This window comes from Maniola jurtina, chromosome 12 (genome assembly GCF_905333055.1).
Source record: "Maniola jurtina chromosome 12, ilManJurt1.1, whole genome shotgun sequence".
Classification (NCBI taxonomy): domain Eukaryota; kingdom Metazoa; phylum Arthropoda; class Insecta; order Lepidoptera; family Nymphalidae; genus Maniola; species Maniola jurtina.
The window spans coordinates 10,273,466-10,292,345 of record NC_060040.1 but is presented as its reverse complement, the minus strand read 5'-3'; the positions used below and the strand labels follow the sequence as shown (position 1 = coordinate 10,292,345).

At 34.6% G+C, this 18,880-nt stretch overlaps 1 protein-coding gene across 1 annotated transcript in view; it reads left to right on the top strand.

The window, feature by feature from the left end:
- Window positions 1-18,880, top strand: part of LOC123870215 (RNA/RNP complex-1-interacting phosphatase-like) — a 46,663-nt gene that overhangs the window by 15,731 nt on the left and 12,052 nt on the right. The window contains exons 3-5 of the mRNA XM_045913423.1: window positions 10,440-10,471; window positions 10,796-10,883; window positions 13,008-13,087. Coding sequence (XP_045769379.1) covers window positions 10,440-10,471; window positions 10,796-10,883; window positions 13,008-13,087 — 200 coding nt within the window. The remainder of the gene's footprint in view (window positions 1-10,439; window positions 10,472-10,795; window positions 10,884-13,007; window positions 13,088-18,880) is intronic.

Genomic DNA, 18,880 nt, shown 5'->3' with positions numbered 1-18,880 from the left:
AAATACTAAGTTTTAATAATGGCACGTGGCACTGCAAACATTCTTTTACTAATATGTATTTCGGTGAATGAAATTCTATCTCTCATAATAAGATGTTAAGTTTTAGTTACCGTTCAAATAGTTAAAATATGCAAGATCCTTGTCAAACTTCATATCTGATGGAGTAAAAGGTTTATACTTGACACTATGACTAGTGGTAATCAAATGAGTTAAAATTTTATTCAAATAATCAAAGGCTATATTGGCTGTGTTAGCGGTACTTCACCCCATAAATTAAAAAATGCATATATATGATTCAATATTAATGTTTGAGACTCGTAATAAATGTCATTAATAACTTTGGAATATGATTTTTAAATGGCGCTTTTGGGGACACGGAAATTGATAGTTTAATTTTGTTGTTTTCATTTGTGCGTCGTTAGTGTCACTGGGCGGCTTCGGGCGATGCAAATGAAGACATCCAGGGGGAATTCGCTTTTGATTTACAACGGCTTAAAGTGGCAAAGAAGTTAACGAATGAGATTTTATCTCTCGTGCTGTGCATTCTTCAGTATGCGGTACTTTTCATTTTTGTGGCTCTCTTAAGTACATATTAGTTTTGGGAACATGAGATAATTGAACCATTTTTTTTTTGTGCAAGTATGAGTCAATTGATGAATTTCGTGATTTAATGTTTAGAATTTTTTCTATTTACTATGTCATATAGGTACTATATATAATTTTCTATTGACAAGTTCTGCTAATTGAGACTTTATGCCATGAGAATCGTGTCGTTTATCGGAGAATACGGATACTGCGCGTATAATCCAAGTTTATGATCCAAACAAGGTGAAGTTTTGCGGGCGATCAAAATGGATGGCTCCTTTAATATATTATTATCTTCATAATTTATGGACTACACAAGTTTTATCAAAAGTCAAGTCGTAAAAATCTTATGTATTCGACAATAACAACCACGATGTGATTTATAATTAATACATATTCATGATACTTTATCAAATATTTTTTTCTATAACTTTCGTGTTGATTGACGAACTTACGTAGTCGATGTTGCCATCAAATAATCACAGAATATTTTTCAAAAACTTCAGTTTTTCCTTCTTTTTAACTTTTATTTGAGCAGATTATGCATGAATGGTAATTTGTGTACCTACAGTTTTTTTTTAAATTTTAATTTCAGCATGCGTCATTAAGCAATGATGCTTTATATTATGCTACTAAATGATCCGGTAGAAACTTATTATTAGAGTAGAACTTGCTAGAGTAGAAATTTTAAAAATCGGCGAGGGGGTGGAATTTCCATAAATTCCGAAACACATACTTTTTCCTTTTGGATCATAAGCCCAAATACCAATTTTCACGGATGTAAATTGAAAGATAACGGACTTTCATAGAAACTTTCATCCCCTATTTAACCCGCTTAGAGGTGGCATTTCCAAAAATATATTCGTGAGTGAGTAACTGTTGTTTTGTTTTATTACGTAAATAAGGTTGATGAACTATTGAACATTCACCTACGGCTGAGTTATCATCATATCTCACAATATTAGTTTAGATATAAAAGAAGATTTCACCGGAAACTATTCATGTCACATTAGCATACCCTTTTGTATATTATTATGTTCCGTAATATGTTTTACTTGCATTTAACGCTGTAGTTTAGCTTGTAATGTTATCTTTATTACTAAGTTCTTCGATCCGAATAAAAGTTAGGGTCAAACAGCCATATTAATCGTTCCCGCGAAGGCTTTTGCTTCTATTCTTATCTTATAATTTAATTTACACGCGTACAACGCTTGTTGATTAGTAAATTTATCGCCGATAATTCAGAGTTTATCTCTTAACAATCTTAATTTCTTTATTATGTATGTTCCCTCAGAATTAAATTTGAAATAAAAATTTGATAATTGGTTGTTTGGCGTAGAAACAGTTGTACAATGTACAGCTAATAGTCTCTGGTGTAATGTCAGTGTTGCGATAGAAACATTGAGTTAATAGATACCGGCCTACTCATGACCGTTTAATATATCCGACAACAATAAATTATAGAACGTGGTCTTAAAAAGTTTGTTATTATAATTTTTACTATCATTTCGCCCGCTGTTGTTTTGCATCAAGTTTTAGGTATCAAATTATTTTCCAGACTTACATTAAATTTCGTCGTTCAGAAGAAGTTTGTGTAACGAAATAAAGCTCCTTGAAATTATGAACAAACAAGGCCTTTAGAAGCCGGTCGAGCATTGCCAGTGTTTTTGTACTGGATATTGGACGGTGATTTTCAAAAGTGACCTGTTTGCTTATTTGCACGAGTTAACTGCAAAAACAATCTAATTTGATAATAATAAATCATGCTGACAGTAAAGCAATCTTTACAAAAGATTACTTTGATCAAAAAATTAAGAAAAAAGAGTAAATCTTAGTATTTACTGGTAAAGTATAAGTAATAAGAGAGTATAAGTAATATGATTATTAAAGTTCTCGTAACATGAGGATAGAAAAACGTGAAACAAATCACTTTACCTTTTACAAGCGCTTGTGGTTAAAACAATTTATTCCTAGTCTACTAAAGTTGCATCAGCGTAACATGAAATGAGGCCTCTTCATCTGTTAATATAAGACTAACACCTGCTAGGGGCTGAGCATTAATAGAGAGGTGTGTCGCCACGCCCCGAATGTCGACTGCATGTTCTGCGACCAGTTTCATGTTGATTTTATGCTGTGCGGACCTATTGCAGAGAAATTGCCTTTTAATAGAGAATTAAGATCCGGAACTCGGATATAAGTGCACTTTTGGTATAGGAAAAACATGACAGAGACAGTTATGATCATGCAAGCAGCAAAACCTAATAGTCTTGTGGCTTCATACCATCAAAATCTTGTTGTCAAATATCCGAATACCCTCATAAAGGCTGGTTTACGCCCGAGTAACACACTGCCACATTGAGTATACCACAGGCTGCATGCTTGAATCTTAAAAATTGTAGCAAGAAACGTTGGCTGCCTGTCTACCATAATATCCTTGTCCGATTTTGTCTGCAATGAATTGATGGCCGTAAAAGTAATGTTTTTGTAACATGCCGCATTTGCTAAAACAAAATTACATGTTCTTGTTTCGGCAAAAAATTCTTAAAAATCTCTTTAGCCATAGCATGGTTAAACTTGGTTAGTTTAATACACCTGAAAAAAAAGGGTTGAAGGCATCTAGACTCTAGCTACAGAGTTCGCAGTCCGTAGATTGAGTTTAGCTCATTGTGAGGAGATTTAACCGCAGTAAATTTAGCTAACTTTATCTTAATTATCTCTTTAGTATCAATATTACTTGTACCTATTGTAGTTAACATTTGCGTTTTGCTTGTCGTTACTTAGGTATCTGTATTTAACTTAGGTTATAATTTTTACCATTGGATGCAGAAATCCCCTCTGAAATCACGACAAAAAGAGCTTTGATATCATAATAGTTTTTCAAAATAGGCTTTATTTCTTTTGAATTTTTGGTCACAGTCATAATACCGGGTGCCGAATTTTATGGTAATCTATTATTTTATTTTACAATGTGTTAAGATACTAAATGGTTGCCAAATTATTTTGCTTTTCACCTTATTCATTTTTTATGATATCTAATTTGACTTGTGGTATTTCGTACTGCTTGAAAAGATACGGGTGTGATAATTTGGAACGCTCAATTAACTATATTCCTTTTACGATAGCCAATATTATAAGGCATTGAACGAAAATAATGATTTATTTGCCTTATATGGCATGCTCTGATTATTACGAATATTCGTTTCGTCAGGTTTCTATCATTAAAGTTTGCCAAGTTTACATTTTGATTAAAAGACCTAGCAAATAAACAAAAAAAAACTGCTATAAATTTGCTTTATAGCGGAAATTGTGAGCTGGCTTGTACATAAATATCTGCTTTAAAATGTCTCTTTTCCTTGAATATCTTAGTTATTAGTTGAACTTTAACAAATATATCTTTGAAGTTACTATCATGTTCAAGCCGTTCGGTTAGTTGCGGCGCCAGCGCATTTCTTCTCACGAATTTCGCCGCGCGGCGCCTCATGTGGGCGGCCTATCATACACCGCCATCACACGTCGCACTGAATACACTTGCCACTCTCCCCATGCCACTCTCCTTTTCCTTAGTACGATAAGACTAAGGTCTATAATGTAAAATGTTAACTGTATAGCGTCATTCTTCAGATCATATGACCGCCCTTTGTTGCCTAGTGCATCTAATTAGTCAGACTGTTTAGTGCTATACTCGCCGCGGGCTAACATTTACCATGGTGTACAATATAAAACGATGTGATTTGTTGAGGTGTACGAGGCACTGTGGATAGATTAATTTTTCAGATTCTATTTTCATTTTCCTTTTTATCGCTTTCATAATATACGTCCTACATGTACCGCCTCGAGACATCACATAAAATATTTATTTTTCATGTGAAGTATAAGAATTTATATCGCGGTTTCAGGGCGCCATCAATACGCCTACAAGGACATGATATTTTCACATTATTGAACGACCGCTCGAAGAAGGCATTGTATTTCAAAAGTCGTGTTGAGATTCATCTGTCTGGGAATATTCATATTCTGATTATTTTCATATTTAGCATTGCTATTAAATTTCTTTGTCTGATTGTTTTGAGTAGGTAGTCTTTATTGACAACGAGTCATATCAAACATTTTATAAAATTTATCGCTCAGGCTGGCGATATCTTAAATTTTGACGTTGCTCATTCGTTTTAACTGTTGGTTCATATGTCTTTCTTTCCTTAAACGTTTCTTATGACTTTTTCTTTATTGAATTGTAAGATCGTTTTTTCAATTTAACTTTTACTTGAATATTTTGAAGCCACGCCATCGTCGTGAACTGTGCCATCGTCCAGTCAGGATGTCAAATTCCGAGAGTGTGAGGCCCTTTTAAAAATATTATCTGATGAATACTTTCATATTGTGGATAGCACCTTATACTTGGAACACATATTAATTCGTCATATCCTTAGCCAATATGCATCCAGTTAGACAAGAGCCTCTATTAAATAGAGCCAAATTTTTTCTATCCTCCAGGTATATACCTGTAAGTGTAACAATATATTCCATAAACTACACCCTGAACGTAAATGACCTTCCTACAGGTCCATTTGAATGTGACCTTTACTGTGAAAAATAGTTATAAATTAAAATTCAACACATCTGCTCATAGTCTGAACGATAATCGCATGATATACACAGAGAAAAAAAAATGTCACCCCTTGTTCTTTCCGCTCTGGTATTAAAAAGGGTATATCAGATATATCAGCTACTGATTTGTCGCGATAAGGCGATTTATCTTCAATAAATTTATCGCTCAATCAACGTCGACGCTCGCGCCGGATCGCGCGGCCGCTGATTGGATTTCTTCATAATTACATCTTTTGACACGTACGCGCTAAGTTTCGTACTCCGAGCCGCCAGGGCATGAGATCGTGGGAGCACCGTGTAATCAGCTTTCTTGACCGTCTTGTTTTGATACCAAACCATGGAATTATGCTCCATATGTATAAATATTTATGCAAAAAGAGATAAAGAGTCATACTTAATTAAAATTTATAATAGACTTGAATGTTCTTGCGATTTTGTATGTAGAAATTTATGGGCCGTTTCAATTTTAATGTAATAAAATGCCCTGTATATTCTATAAGTTTAATAAATATTAATAAAATCGAATGGTAAAATTAAAACCTAGTTTTGAAATAATAAAGTAAGAAATCCCAAGTAGTGACAATCATGATGTTCTATTTTCACGCTTATTCATGTGCAAAAACTCTATTGTTAAGTGAAGCTAAGTAAAAGTATGAGTTTGTAAAATTGGTATAAACTCGTAAGTTTGTTTATACCAATTAAGTAATTATTATTTTACAAACTTGAAGAGCGACTTAGATCCATTAAGAAAAAGTAAAGTGAGTCGCTCAAGTCAGTATACCTGCAAAGTGAAATGACGGTCAAAGTTTAACAGTCGTAACTTTAACCGCCTGTCATGTAATTGAACCTTAATTGAATGAAATGTATGGAATTTTATGGATATCACTTCCAGAATGAAAGGATACATTTCCTTGTTTCGAATTTCTTTTCCGCATAATGAGGACGATGAAAGGTGGGTGTTCCGCGTTATTTCTTTTAAACGTCTTCCAGTTATCATGTGCAATATTTGGTGGTTATTAACTGAGTGCTGTCAAAAACCTGGTGTGTCCAATCGTGATTACTTTTACATGTTTTTGGGATAGCTTTTATGAACTGCGCGCGGGGTATCATCGCTTATAACATTACCACTTTTATATATCACTATAAATTATTTTGAGATGAAAGATATTTTTAAATGTTAAACGGTACTTAGCTAGGTTTTTTCGTTTTTGTACCTACGCGTGCTATATCCGATTATTTAGTTTTGAACATAAGTTGTTTAATGTGTGTAAATGTTTCATGGGAGACAGTTAAGGTTTGAGTGTTTATATAGGTATGTATTGTCTGTTATTTATTTAATTATTGTACTGGGTATTTCCATAAAATAAATAAATAAATAAAGTAGGTAAGTTATCAGACTTTTTTAGTGATAAAAAATATTTCCTTACTATCCATTCAGATAATCTTGTTTCTCGATAGAAGTAACAGAAAAATGTCTAGCTTCACAATTTATTTGGATTTGACCTGCAGGTCCCTCCAGCAATGCGCGGGACTGCAATGAGGTACTTTTATACACGGCACAATATTGTATATCAAATCCCTGAAAAGAGCAACCGCTGAATTTCTTGCTGGTCCTTCTCGGTAGGAAATGCATTAAACTTGTCAAAGTTTAATTGGATAAAAACTACTTATTTCTATTTTTATTTTAATGACCTTACCTAATATTGTTCGATTTTTAAATGAACATGTTTTGAAACATACGTATCAAAGTTAATAGCTCAATGATCAAAGTGGTAGAATTTAAAATGTCCAGTTAAAAAAAATTGCAACATCCGAAAAGCGACATCGTGTAGGGTCACCACATAGGATTAAGTTATTTCCAGATTTGGTTACAAGTTACGATTCTTGATAAGAGTCATATATAACCTTAATAAAGCATTCTGTTGTAGTGTGATTTGCACACCTGTTCATTTTTATTTAATTTCTGTAGTTTCAACTTTCACTTGTGATTTTAATTATTACTATTTGTACATCCTTTGACTCGTACTATACTACAACTTTAGTAACATGTGCTAGTTATGCACTTACTACTTGTTAATATTATTATATACTAAAATATATACCCGTATATAATATATACTAGCATATTATATACCTTTCGCACGGGTAGCTTATTACTAGTTATTACTATTTTCGTAAGGATCCCAAACTTTTTTGAAAATAAAATATTCCCTGTCACTCAAGAATAATATAGCTTTCTACTGATGAAAGATTTTTTCAAAATCGGTTCAGTTCCAGAGATTACTTCCTACAAACAAACTTACAAACTTTACCTCTTTATAATATTAGTATAGATTAAGTTGGTACTGTAGGTTTTTGTGTGGAGAAATAGAACTGTAACATTTCTCTTAGGTTTTTATGGTAGTCCCAAGTAGGTTTTCCTCGAGAATAATAGAAGCATGGCTCCTATAAAAAGGGTATCGTTCTACCCCATCACACCACCCAACTCGTTTCGAAGTCGATTTTCGGCGCGGTGGTCGCAATTAGGCGCGATAAATGCCCCCGACATCCGATCCACTAGGTTTTTATTCGATTAATCGCTCGAAACGAAAACGGAATCCGATTTAACGGGCCATTTCTTTTACTTGTTTATGTAGAACTTCACTGGCACTGATATCGAGTTATCGTTTGTAATGGTGGACCTATAAAATATATAGACAAACTTTTATATTGATTATTCAAGTATAGGTATTTCCAACGCCTTGACTGCTTTTAATCGGTGACACCCGTATATCGGTTAAGTTAATATAATTATTTTGAAATCAGTAATATATGATTTAGGAGTTTGGGCTGTTGACAAGCCCGCATGCATGAAATGCTCGCCACATATCAATTACTCTGACATCAGGGATTATGAAAGTCATTATACAATACAACGTGTTAAGTTTAATGACTTACTTGTAATAGACCATCATGACGAGGGGATTACTGTCAAAGTTATAAGAGCTTTTCATTTTTTTGACATATCGTTATCGGAAACTATGTGTGCAATTCAAAAATAAAAAATGAATAAAGATCTTAGCAGTATAATTTTGTAACCACATCTGTTACTCAATATAGCTCCAATCATTAAAATCATGTATTTTGTGATGTTACAAAATTGTCAATCCCGTTCACCGTTATAGATTAAATATTTGAATGACACAACTCCACCTTTTTTCAATCTACCAACTACATCGGTGTCAAAGGGGAACGAGTGAGTAACGATCTTTAAAACAATAACAAGAGTTCCTCTATTACAAGGCGACAAAACCCTAATATCAATAAACACAATGGGAACAATAGTTGCCCTCTGTCAATTATGCCATCATTACCATTCGAATAAACGACGTAACGGATCAGTTGATTCTTAAAAATAATACGACAATGCACTGCATCGCATGCTGTTCGTTAGATAAATTGGTCGTAAAATGAATCTTGTAGACGTAGGAATAAAATTATAGACTCCTTTAATATCCTGATCGATGATACTGCATTTTGACGGAACGTGGAAGTTATAAATTATTTATAGACTGCCACGTCGCCGAATATCCTCCGAAGTAGACGATTGCTGTTACAGAAGACAATTAAAATCTATTTGGAGTATGAATATTTCAATATGAACACTCCAAATTGATTCGATGCGATTCGAAAATATTAGCACTTCTGGGAGTCTAAAGAAAAGATGCATAGCAACAATATCCCACAGTGCGAGAAAGTAGGTGATGTAGTGCTTGGAGTAAAATACTTGAGGTACAAGTCCTTTTGTGATGCAAATTGTATTTGTATTGAAATTGAATTGTTCAGTGGAAACAGTTCAATTGAAATATAATACTAGCGCTAAGTGTTGTTAGAATTGACTCACCAGATTTTGCGTTTGTCTGTGCATTTTATGAGGCCTGCCTTTTGTCCCCTGAAATATTTCACCATTTTAGAAACTGTTCACGTAAACTGTATTTGTCAACGGTATGAGTTTGTAGTCTAGATTGATTTAAAATGTCTTTATCGTTTAACCTGAATGGAATAATACCTTTTTCACTTTCTGCAGATACTCGTAAGTGCTCAAAGTGTCGACATTTTACATTTGCATTCTGTCAGTTCCTAATTAATTTATCTGCATAAATCTGTAATTATCGCAGTAGGTGGGACTTATTTTTCGTACTTGCAATTGTAACTTGGTGTGTCGTAAAAATGACAAATTTACGTTTATCGCCGTATGCGACTCATGCATGTAATGCGACTGCCTTTTGTCGTATGTTTTTGTCAGCGGGTAATCAAAGATTTATTAATGCCCATAGTAGATAATAATTTTATTATGATTTTCGTTCCGGATATCTAGTTGTAAGTAATCGTAATGTTTGTTGTTTAGTATTGTGTCATTAACAAAATATTCATTATAACTTTTGCTGACATCCGGATCGTATATCATCTTATCCTTATTAATCGAAAGTTCACAAAATACTGTTTTAATCCAACCAAATGAAACATCAACACACATTTTATTTATGTACAGTTGGTAATGTAACTTTTAAATTAAATGGGCAATGAATTTTTTAAATAACGGCCACCAGCGAATCCAAATTGAAAATTAACCCCCTTTACCACACGCCTTCTGGCGGTTAATACTTTTTGCCATAATCTTTTCAATCTTGTCAACACTGTCGATAAATTATTACCACCATAACAACCTATTATTAGGCACCTGACATTATATTCAAGGTGATTTTGGGCGAAATTGAAAATTTTAACCAAATATCCGCCTGCGGTGCAGCAGTGATGGGTTTCGGGATTTATGGTTACCGTTTTTGGAAAATTATTGTGGTCCTTTAAAATCTAATATTTATTTTATAAATCTTAAGTAGTCCTTCGAAGTTCGAAGGATTAGGCTTGATTTGGATTGATAGTGAATTCTGAAGGCTAAAAATGTATGAGGCAACTAATTTAGAAATTCGGATATCCCATAAAACTTGATTCCATCAGGTGGCCCTCGGACAGGTCATCGACACCGGTGAGGTAGGGCCAGTCGATGATTGATCAGGTCTCTTATCAGTGCAGTGTCGCCTACGTGCGGCATTTTCAAAGTACTATTGTCTATAGCCACAATGGTATGTGCTGATGGCACCAAAATTTCTAGAAAGTGTAATATGTACCTTCTTATGTATCAATTAGTGGCTATTCATTGAGATTAATCTTATTAACACTAGAATTAACTTTGCTTTCGTTTGTTTCAGATAGTGCAAGCTAAAGTTGCTCCGAAAGATATGTTAGTATCACCATGAGTTAGTTATTTTAATATAATATATCACAATAGTAAAATATTTCACTAGTTTTTCATAATTTGTCAAACTGAGAGCTTTCTCCTCTATCTCATTTACAATTATTAAGAAGTAAGTAGCTTAATCTAAATCTAGAGGCTGGAGAAACATTTATTTATCCCTAGGTACAAAACAACTATTGGTCACTATTCAAATTCGTAGTCTACTTGTTTCAAATATTACTAACACTATGATTACTAACACTATGTTATTTATTTATTTCGTAAATATAAATTGAATAGCGCCATATTAATTTACTTTTACTTTTTCAGATGGGACATCAAAACTCTTTTGAAAAAAATCCCAAAACTGCGCGCAGTCATAGATCTTACGAATACGGCGCGGTACTACGATGCACGTGTATGTAATATACTCATTCCAATTTCCATTATATACTTTTTAGAAATAAAAACATATTCAACTGTAAGGTTATCTTTAAAAATTGATTTGAGTTGTCAAAAATAATATAAAATTATTAATTTATCTAATGCAGGTAGATTGATAAAATCGATATTTAGCTCATTCGATGTCATACAATCTGTTGCTAGGAGGCCAACAAGATTGAACTTGCATAAATACGGGTGTTTCGAAGGTTGTAGTTCAGTCTCCTTCCGAGATTCGGGGCGATATCACATATTTTCGGTATTTGGATTGTGAACTGAATAATTAGATGTTGTGATAGCAATCACGCTCTAATTAAATTATTTATTTTGGCATTAGTTTGTTTAGATTAAAACTCTCGGATAACCTCTACACATTGAACCTGATGTTTTTTGTGTTGGTTTGAGAGGACATTCCAATAATTCGATAAAAATATTTAAATAATACCTGCTTTTCTGAGTGACGCCAATAATTCAGAAGTGGGATGTGTCTCACGTTGCCTTAATTTCGCTTTGGTATCTTTTTTTTAAACAACCCACATTTGATTAAAATTTTAATTGAGTTTGATTTGGTGATTAAAATTTTTAGTTTTTTTTAAAGAATTTAGTCTTTTGTGAAGTGGAAAGTAACTTGCAATAAGTGGTTCAGATTTTGTATACATCGAATGGGAAGTTAGTCGTTTGGATTTATTGTTGACTTGATATTAAAACTGAGAGTTCGGCAGTTCAAGGGTAGGTTTTAATAATTTGACGGAGGGCAGGATAGCCCATGATTTGGATTTGACTTAGGGCAAGGAAGCCCGCGACTGACATGACAAGATTGATTAGAAACACGAGGACGTGTTAAATTCAGGACGGCCGAACTGTAAGGTTATCTTTAAAAATTGATTTGAGTTGTCAAAAATAATATAAAATTATTAATTTATCTAATGCAGGTAGATTGATAAAATCGATATTTAGCTCATTCGATGTCATACAATCTGTTGCTAGGAGGCCAACAAGATTGAACTTGCATAAATACGGGTGTTTCGAAGGTTGTAGTTCAGTCTCCTTCCGAGATTCGGGGCGATATCACATATTTTCGGTATTTGGATTGTGAACTGAATAATTAGATGTTGTGATAGCAATCACGCTCTAATTAAATTATTTATTTTGGCATTAGTTTGTTTAGATTAAAACTCTCGGATAACCTCTACACATTGAACCTGATGTTTTTTGTGTTGGTTTGAGAGGACATTCCAATAATTCGATAAAAATATTTAAATAATACCTGCTTTTCTGAGTGACGCCAATAATATTTTGCAAATGTATCAGTCAAACGCAAAGGTAATATGATGAGTAGTTCAAATAATATAGGTCATTTGAAAAGGTTAATATTGATGATTTATTTTTATTAAAAGTATCTTTACTAGTATTAGGTCATCACGAACTATAATGAGTTCTCGTCCAGTACCTGTCAAATATAGGTTGGATTAACAAGCCGACAATTCATCGCTTCAGGTTTTGAAAGCGTTTTAAACTTGTCTGTCCTTTATATCGATAGAGGCACCACTCTCGCTGTCATCTCTCGTTACATTGACGTCTGTCTGTACAAATGGCGGATAATCTAATTACTGTCGTTTACAAATCAATATTATATGGGGATATCCATCTATATGCTGTCGTCGAGTCAGTGTCGAATGAAGATTTTTTATGCTTTGTCAACTTTCTTCTACAAAATTTTAATTAAGGGCTCAACAGTGTGGGGTTATTATTTTTTAGATTTTGGTGACTGGTTTGCACTTGTCAACAATCTGATCTTAGAAGAAAAGATGTTAAAATGGTATCCATTTAACTCAAAGAAGTATCTATCATATAAATATGATATCACCCATATTATAAATGGGAAAGTGTGTTTGTTTGTTGCTTTGTCCTTCAAGCACGCTGCAACGAAGATTTCCCACAGAATTTTTGAAAATCTAAATCCATGCGAACGAAGTCGCGGGTATCAGCTAGTAGAATATTTAAATGCATTTGTGTTGACCTCATGTTGCTTTCTGCCACACTTATTTCAATTTTTGCCTTCAAGTCTGACATAACCTTAATTTGTTTCATTTATTTGTAGGAGCTTAAATCGGCCGGTATTCTGCATACTAAAATTTTGATGCCGGGACGAATAATACCTCCAGAGGATAAGGTGACACAGTAAGTATTTTGGTTTTCAAATAAATGCACCACGCGTTATGCCCTCGTGAAATTTCTGATCGAGTCAGAAATGGGGAGATCCGTAAAATAACCAGAGTAACCGACATAACTCGGTTGTGAAGCTGAAGTGGCAATGGGCAGGGCACATAGTTCAAAATAAGTCGATAAGATTAATGTCGATAAGTTACTTAACAAGCTTATTTGTCAAAAATTGTTTGACAAATAGCAAACTTGGTTGTAACAAACTTGATTATAAAACTGTAAGTGTGAAGTTAATCAGACACTGCGCAGCTGTCGATCAAAGCGACGATTTGTGCTATCTTTTTGCATGGCCGCGGATTTTAATGTGAAGCGTCGAATTGGCGCCACTCGTAGGCCAAATATGGATAATGTTATAAATCTCTGCGCGCGTAGGCGGTGTCGGCGCGGCTGAGGGCCGCAGTCTCCGAGCTAGTGAAGTACCACTGGTACCTCTTCGGATTCAATTGAAGCCGGTCGCATCTAGCGCTTGTTTCATCGGCGTCTGCCTCCCACGCGTGATCCGAGGGCTTTAGGAATTTGAAAGGCATTTGTCGCTGCCCCGTTGCGTCTCGCCTTACGTGTAACAGATGCCCCACCGAATTTAGAAACAAATATATTATTAACTCGTTAACTTTGACGTTATTAGGTCTCAAAGCTTCGCTCTACTCGATAATAATCAATTACCGAGGGTAGTTCATAAACGGTTATCATATTAATCAGATTTATTATCATCTGTCCGAACTAAGAGCTTTAACTTAAAGATTATCTCGGCCATTTGTTTAGTCTTTTGTTAGATGCTGCGCGACGTCGTCGACCGGCTTCGCCATAAATAACCATCGGCATTTCTCAGATACTTCGTCCCTGTTATCGCGCCTGTGAGCCTCGCATCCGTTTGTCAGTTAAGGATAGACAAATGCGCCACCCGTAAGCCTACTTCCAAGTTCCAAATGATTGGTTCTTGACAGGTGTTTCAATAATACGACTTTTACATAGTCCTATACAAATGAAATACTTATTAATTTTTCGAGAAAATGTCATGCTCGAAAGGCGTTTTGAGGTAGATAATCCATGTTAGAGTTTTGTGAAATGGCAGCAATTAAAGCATCACGTGCTCAATACAGGTATCGCGGTCAGGCCTTCGTCCTGACCTTTCACTGTATGAGACGAAGATCAGGCGCCCGATGGTAATGACGCTCGCGTGCCTCGAACGTTTGTCCATTTATCACGGCTATATTTTTACTTGTTTTCCATGTCGACTGTTCACAATCATGTCGTCATTACAGACCAGCCTGTGTACCAACAGTCATGCCGACTATAAATTGTGACCACCGTTGAAGTACGATTGTCAGATTCATAGATTTTTTATGGTCCAAGACTTAAAGGGATTTCCGAGGATTTCTCTGACTTATTTACGTGCCGCTAATGAACACTTATTACAGTTGAATTTTTACGCATTCTCAATTCACACTTAAACGTGATGCCGGATATACCTACGGAATAAAATCATCGATATTTTGGAAGCGTGATGAAAAGTGGCAGCTAAATATATCGATTTATTAAATATTCCTACATTGAATACCGTATCACTTGCACATGCCAAATCCGCATTTAAGCTTTTTAAATCAATGTGTTTTTGTTTGTGATCCTATTAGCGGATGATTGAGACTTATCTCATGATAATTTGTTATATTAGGTATCTATTAAGTCATTTCCTATTTTTGGGTGGTTCACTCAAGCGATGGGAAAACCGAAAAAATTGTTTTGACTGAGTGGTACCACGGTACGCCCTAATTGCTACTAGAACCTGCTATTGACGTCAAACATGACAATTGTCTCATACTTTGTTTTTATTTGCATGTTATTATGTACTTAGATACTTACATAATCATAATCACGTTTACCTATATGGATATTATTCTAGAGTTCGTTTCCAAACTTTGGCCTTTTCGAGGAGATTATTTTAATGACAAAAATAGTTATTTAATGTTTATACTTTTATTGGTAAAGTGTATTTTGCTACTTTTGTTGTTTATTTACAAACATTAGCGAAATGTAAGTAAGGTACTGATCCTAATGTACTCGATTATTGTATTAAAAAAAATTGTTTTTAAATAATAGAAATCCGTACATAGATGAAATTCCTCGGACACGTACGAAGCGATTTGCTTCCTCGTTTCTAATCCGAACCGTTAATATATGGAATTTCCGGTACCAGTTTTTAATATGACTACCTTTAAGTCAAGAGTGAATAGTCATCTTCTAGGCAAGCGCGCTCCATCTTAGGCTGCATCGTCACTTGCCGACATGACTGATTGCAGCCAAGCGCTAGTCTATAAATTAAAAAAAAAATTGAAACAGAATGTGCAGTTAAATGATTATAACCATGTACCTATCAAAGAAACAAACTGTTCGGTCTGTGTAATGGCCTAATATTATAAATGCTAACGTGCCTATTATCAGGGGATACCGCGTTTCATTTCAAGTAATAACCGATCTAAATATCGACAATGTTATAGTTTCCAACCATTACATTGCTGCCATATAATCATTCGTAGACCACACAGGCAATAATTGAGACATTGGAGTCGTAGGACAAATAGGTATTATTATAGTTGCTTGTCTTAAAATTGTAGCTACATAGTTTAACTTGACAGAAAATCTTACGAAATTTCTAATACCGAGCTGAGACTTAATTAAATTCGGGTTATGAAACGTGTTCATGTATTGATTAGGGCATAATCTTGTTTTAATGCAGTTGATTATTATTCTGATCGTGTAACGCTAGGTCCAGAGTCGAGGGACGTGTTTCAAAATTTACCATAATCGAATTAACATACGCTTCTAGAGCAAATATAAATATATCAACTTTGTTATTTGAAAGGTTGTAATTCAACGGTGAAAGGGCAGGCTATCAAACCATTAGTACTAGGGTTGACAGGTATCCCATTCATAAGAATTCGTGCAGAAGTTTACCGCAAAATGTTTTTAATGGGTAGGTACATCATTTCAAATATTTTGTGGTTAATGATACTGTATTTATTTTATAAACTACTAGATGATGCCCGCGACTGCGTCCGCGTGCATTTAGGTTTTGGTGGGAACTGTGATTTTCTGGGATATAAAATAGCCTATGCCTCCAGGATGCCGGCTATCTCTGTCCCTATAAAAATCGGTTAAACGATTAGACCTTTAAGAATCCAGTGGGAACTCTTTGATTTTCCAGGATAAAAAGCCTATGTCCGTCTCCGAAATGTAAGCCGCTCCTTTCACCATTTTTTGAATCCATGAAACGGATGGACCGTGAAAACCTAGCAGACAGACAGATACACACTTTCGTATTTATAATATTAGTGGCTATGCTGCTATGTCAATTTTCGGGGTACAAGCTACCCATATAAATCGGTTTAACGCATGGGTCTTTAAGAACCCTGTGGGAACTCTTTGATTTTCCGGGATAAAAAGTAGCCTTTGTATTTCTCCAGAATGTAAACTAACTCTGTACCAAATTTCATCAAAATCGGTTAAACTGTTGGGCCTTGAAAAGCTAGCAGACAGACAGACACACACTTTCGCATTTATAATATTAGTATGGATTATACAAAGTGGGGTATGGATTTATTAAATAATTATACAAAGTGTTACAATCCGTGACATAAATATGGAATAAATCATACTAATGATTCACAGCTCGTAAAGTTTTTCATCTCAATATCGAAATGCTGTGGTTTATGTATCACCACCAATGGCGCCGGCGATTGCCGCTAATTAATTAGCACGTCCTACATGTGTATTAGCTGGCGAAGGTCCATTGTGTGTAATGTTTTATTTTTGCCCAAAGTTTCCTGATGAATTACCTTGGTCTTGTCTTTCTTTAACATAGTCTTTTATCTACAGAGTGTAACCAGAACGCTAACAAAAACTAAGACAAGAGATAGTACTGATGATTACTGATAAGATACGATAAAAAAACTACGAAAAAATTTAAATTTTTTTTGAAAGTTCACAATATATTGCATGTAAAACATCTGACTGACGTAAGAGGTCAACGAACGTTCCGTCAATAGGCTAATCGAAGTCAATACCGCTTCGTAGGTGCTGGGGCATTGACCCGAGTTTTGCACGCTATACAATGCGGGTTTGAAAAATATAAAATCACTAAAACTACAAGATAAGGCAAATGGTTATTGGCATTGGATTGTGTTATGGTAGTATAATAATAAAGCTAAGCTTTTGCTAGCATTTTGGTTACACCCGTATATCTTATTCTTCGTCTTAACGTTATGTAGAATCCGTTTTCCGGCAAATTCGAACCTCTCAACTTTGATCACGATTTATTATTTTTTAACTTAACGGGTCGTTCACCATTTTTAACCCCCGACCCAAAAAGGGAGGTGTTATAAGTTTGACGTGTGTATCTGTGTGTCTGTGTATCTGTGTATCTGTGTATCTGTGTATCTGTGTATCTGTCTGTGGCATCGTAGCGCCTAAACGAATGAACCGATTTTAATTTAGTTTTTTTTGTTTGAAAGGTGGCTTGATCGAGAGTGTTCTTAGCTATAATCTAAAAAAAATGGTTCAGCCGTTTAAGAGTTATCAGCTCTTTTCTAGTTTTCTTGTAGAAAAGAAGGTTAGATAACCGTTAGGTTCATAATATTATGTCAATAGACAAATGTCAAGCTGTCAAGATGGACGTTGCCTAAATACATAATTATTTATTTGAAAATGATGTTTTGGAAAACTCAGATACTTTGGTTCGTCGGGGGTGTTATAAATTTTTAATTTACACTTGTTCTAGTTAATCGATGCCAAAATCAAAATAAGTTAGTAACGTCGGAACGATAATATTTTTTATTATACTTATGCTCTAGAATATGATCCGGGGAACACATGATTGGACAAACATAGTACACTTATGATGAAAGTTTCGAGTATGAAGAAACACAATAAATTACCATTGGGATCCTATCATTTTACGGTAGGCGCCACATTTCAAATCCTTGATTATTTGATTTCTCGCTTATTCTGATTCTAATGTCGACATGACGACGTCACGCCAGCCCAGCGCTTTCTTGGGCGGCCACGAGTTTTCCTTTTGACTCAATATAACTTTTTATTGACTGATTATAATTCTAATCCGGATTTGATGACCTACTAGTTTTTATTCAGAGCGGTTGCGATCGTAACTCCGGAACCCGTTAAGTGTAACAAGGTAGCACGTTAGAAATCAATGATTTTCTATTCAAGTTCAAATGATCATCAGATACATTTGATATGATAATTGTAACTGACGGCTCTTCGAAACAAAACTTAATAGTTCACTACATATTCATTTAATGGTTCGTTTACTATAAACATTAAGTCACTCGGTCGAAAATACGACAAATTGCAGATAAATAAATTTAAAATTAGTAAATATTTCTATAATATACCTACAGCTGCTATTTTATATTTTTGGGTTGTGGTTAATGTAAGTCATAATAAATTAAATATTAGAGTTGTGTTTTTTTTCTGTAGCGGCTTGTTTTTGAGTCTATATAAGGAAATCTAGTAAACCGCAATTGCAGCTTATTCTTGGAATCTCAATTGTCATCACTGGTCAGTGATTCATGCCGTGTAACAGAGATGAGCTTAAGGGGTTATGGTCGAGAACGCGTAACGCTTATGCAGTCTTATGACGCATAATTTGTGGGAATATTTTAAGTTATGAGTTGTGTAATTTATTATTGGTTAGGTTATAAGGAGTTACTGAATTGCGGTTTTGGCTGACTTGGA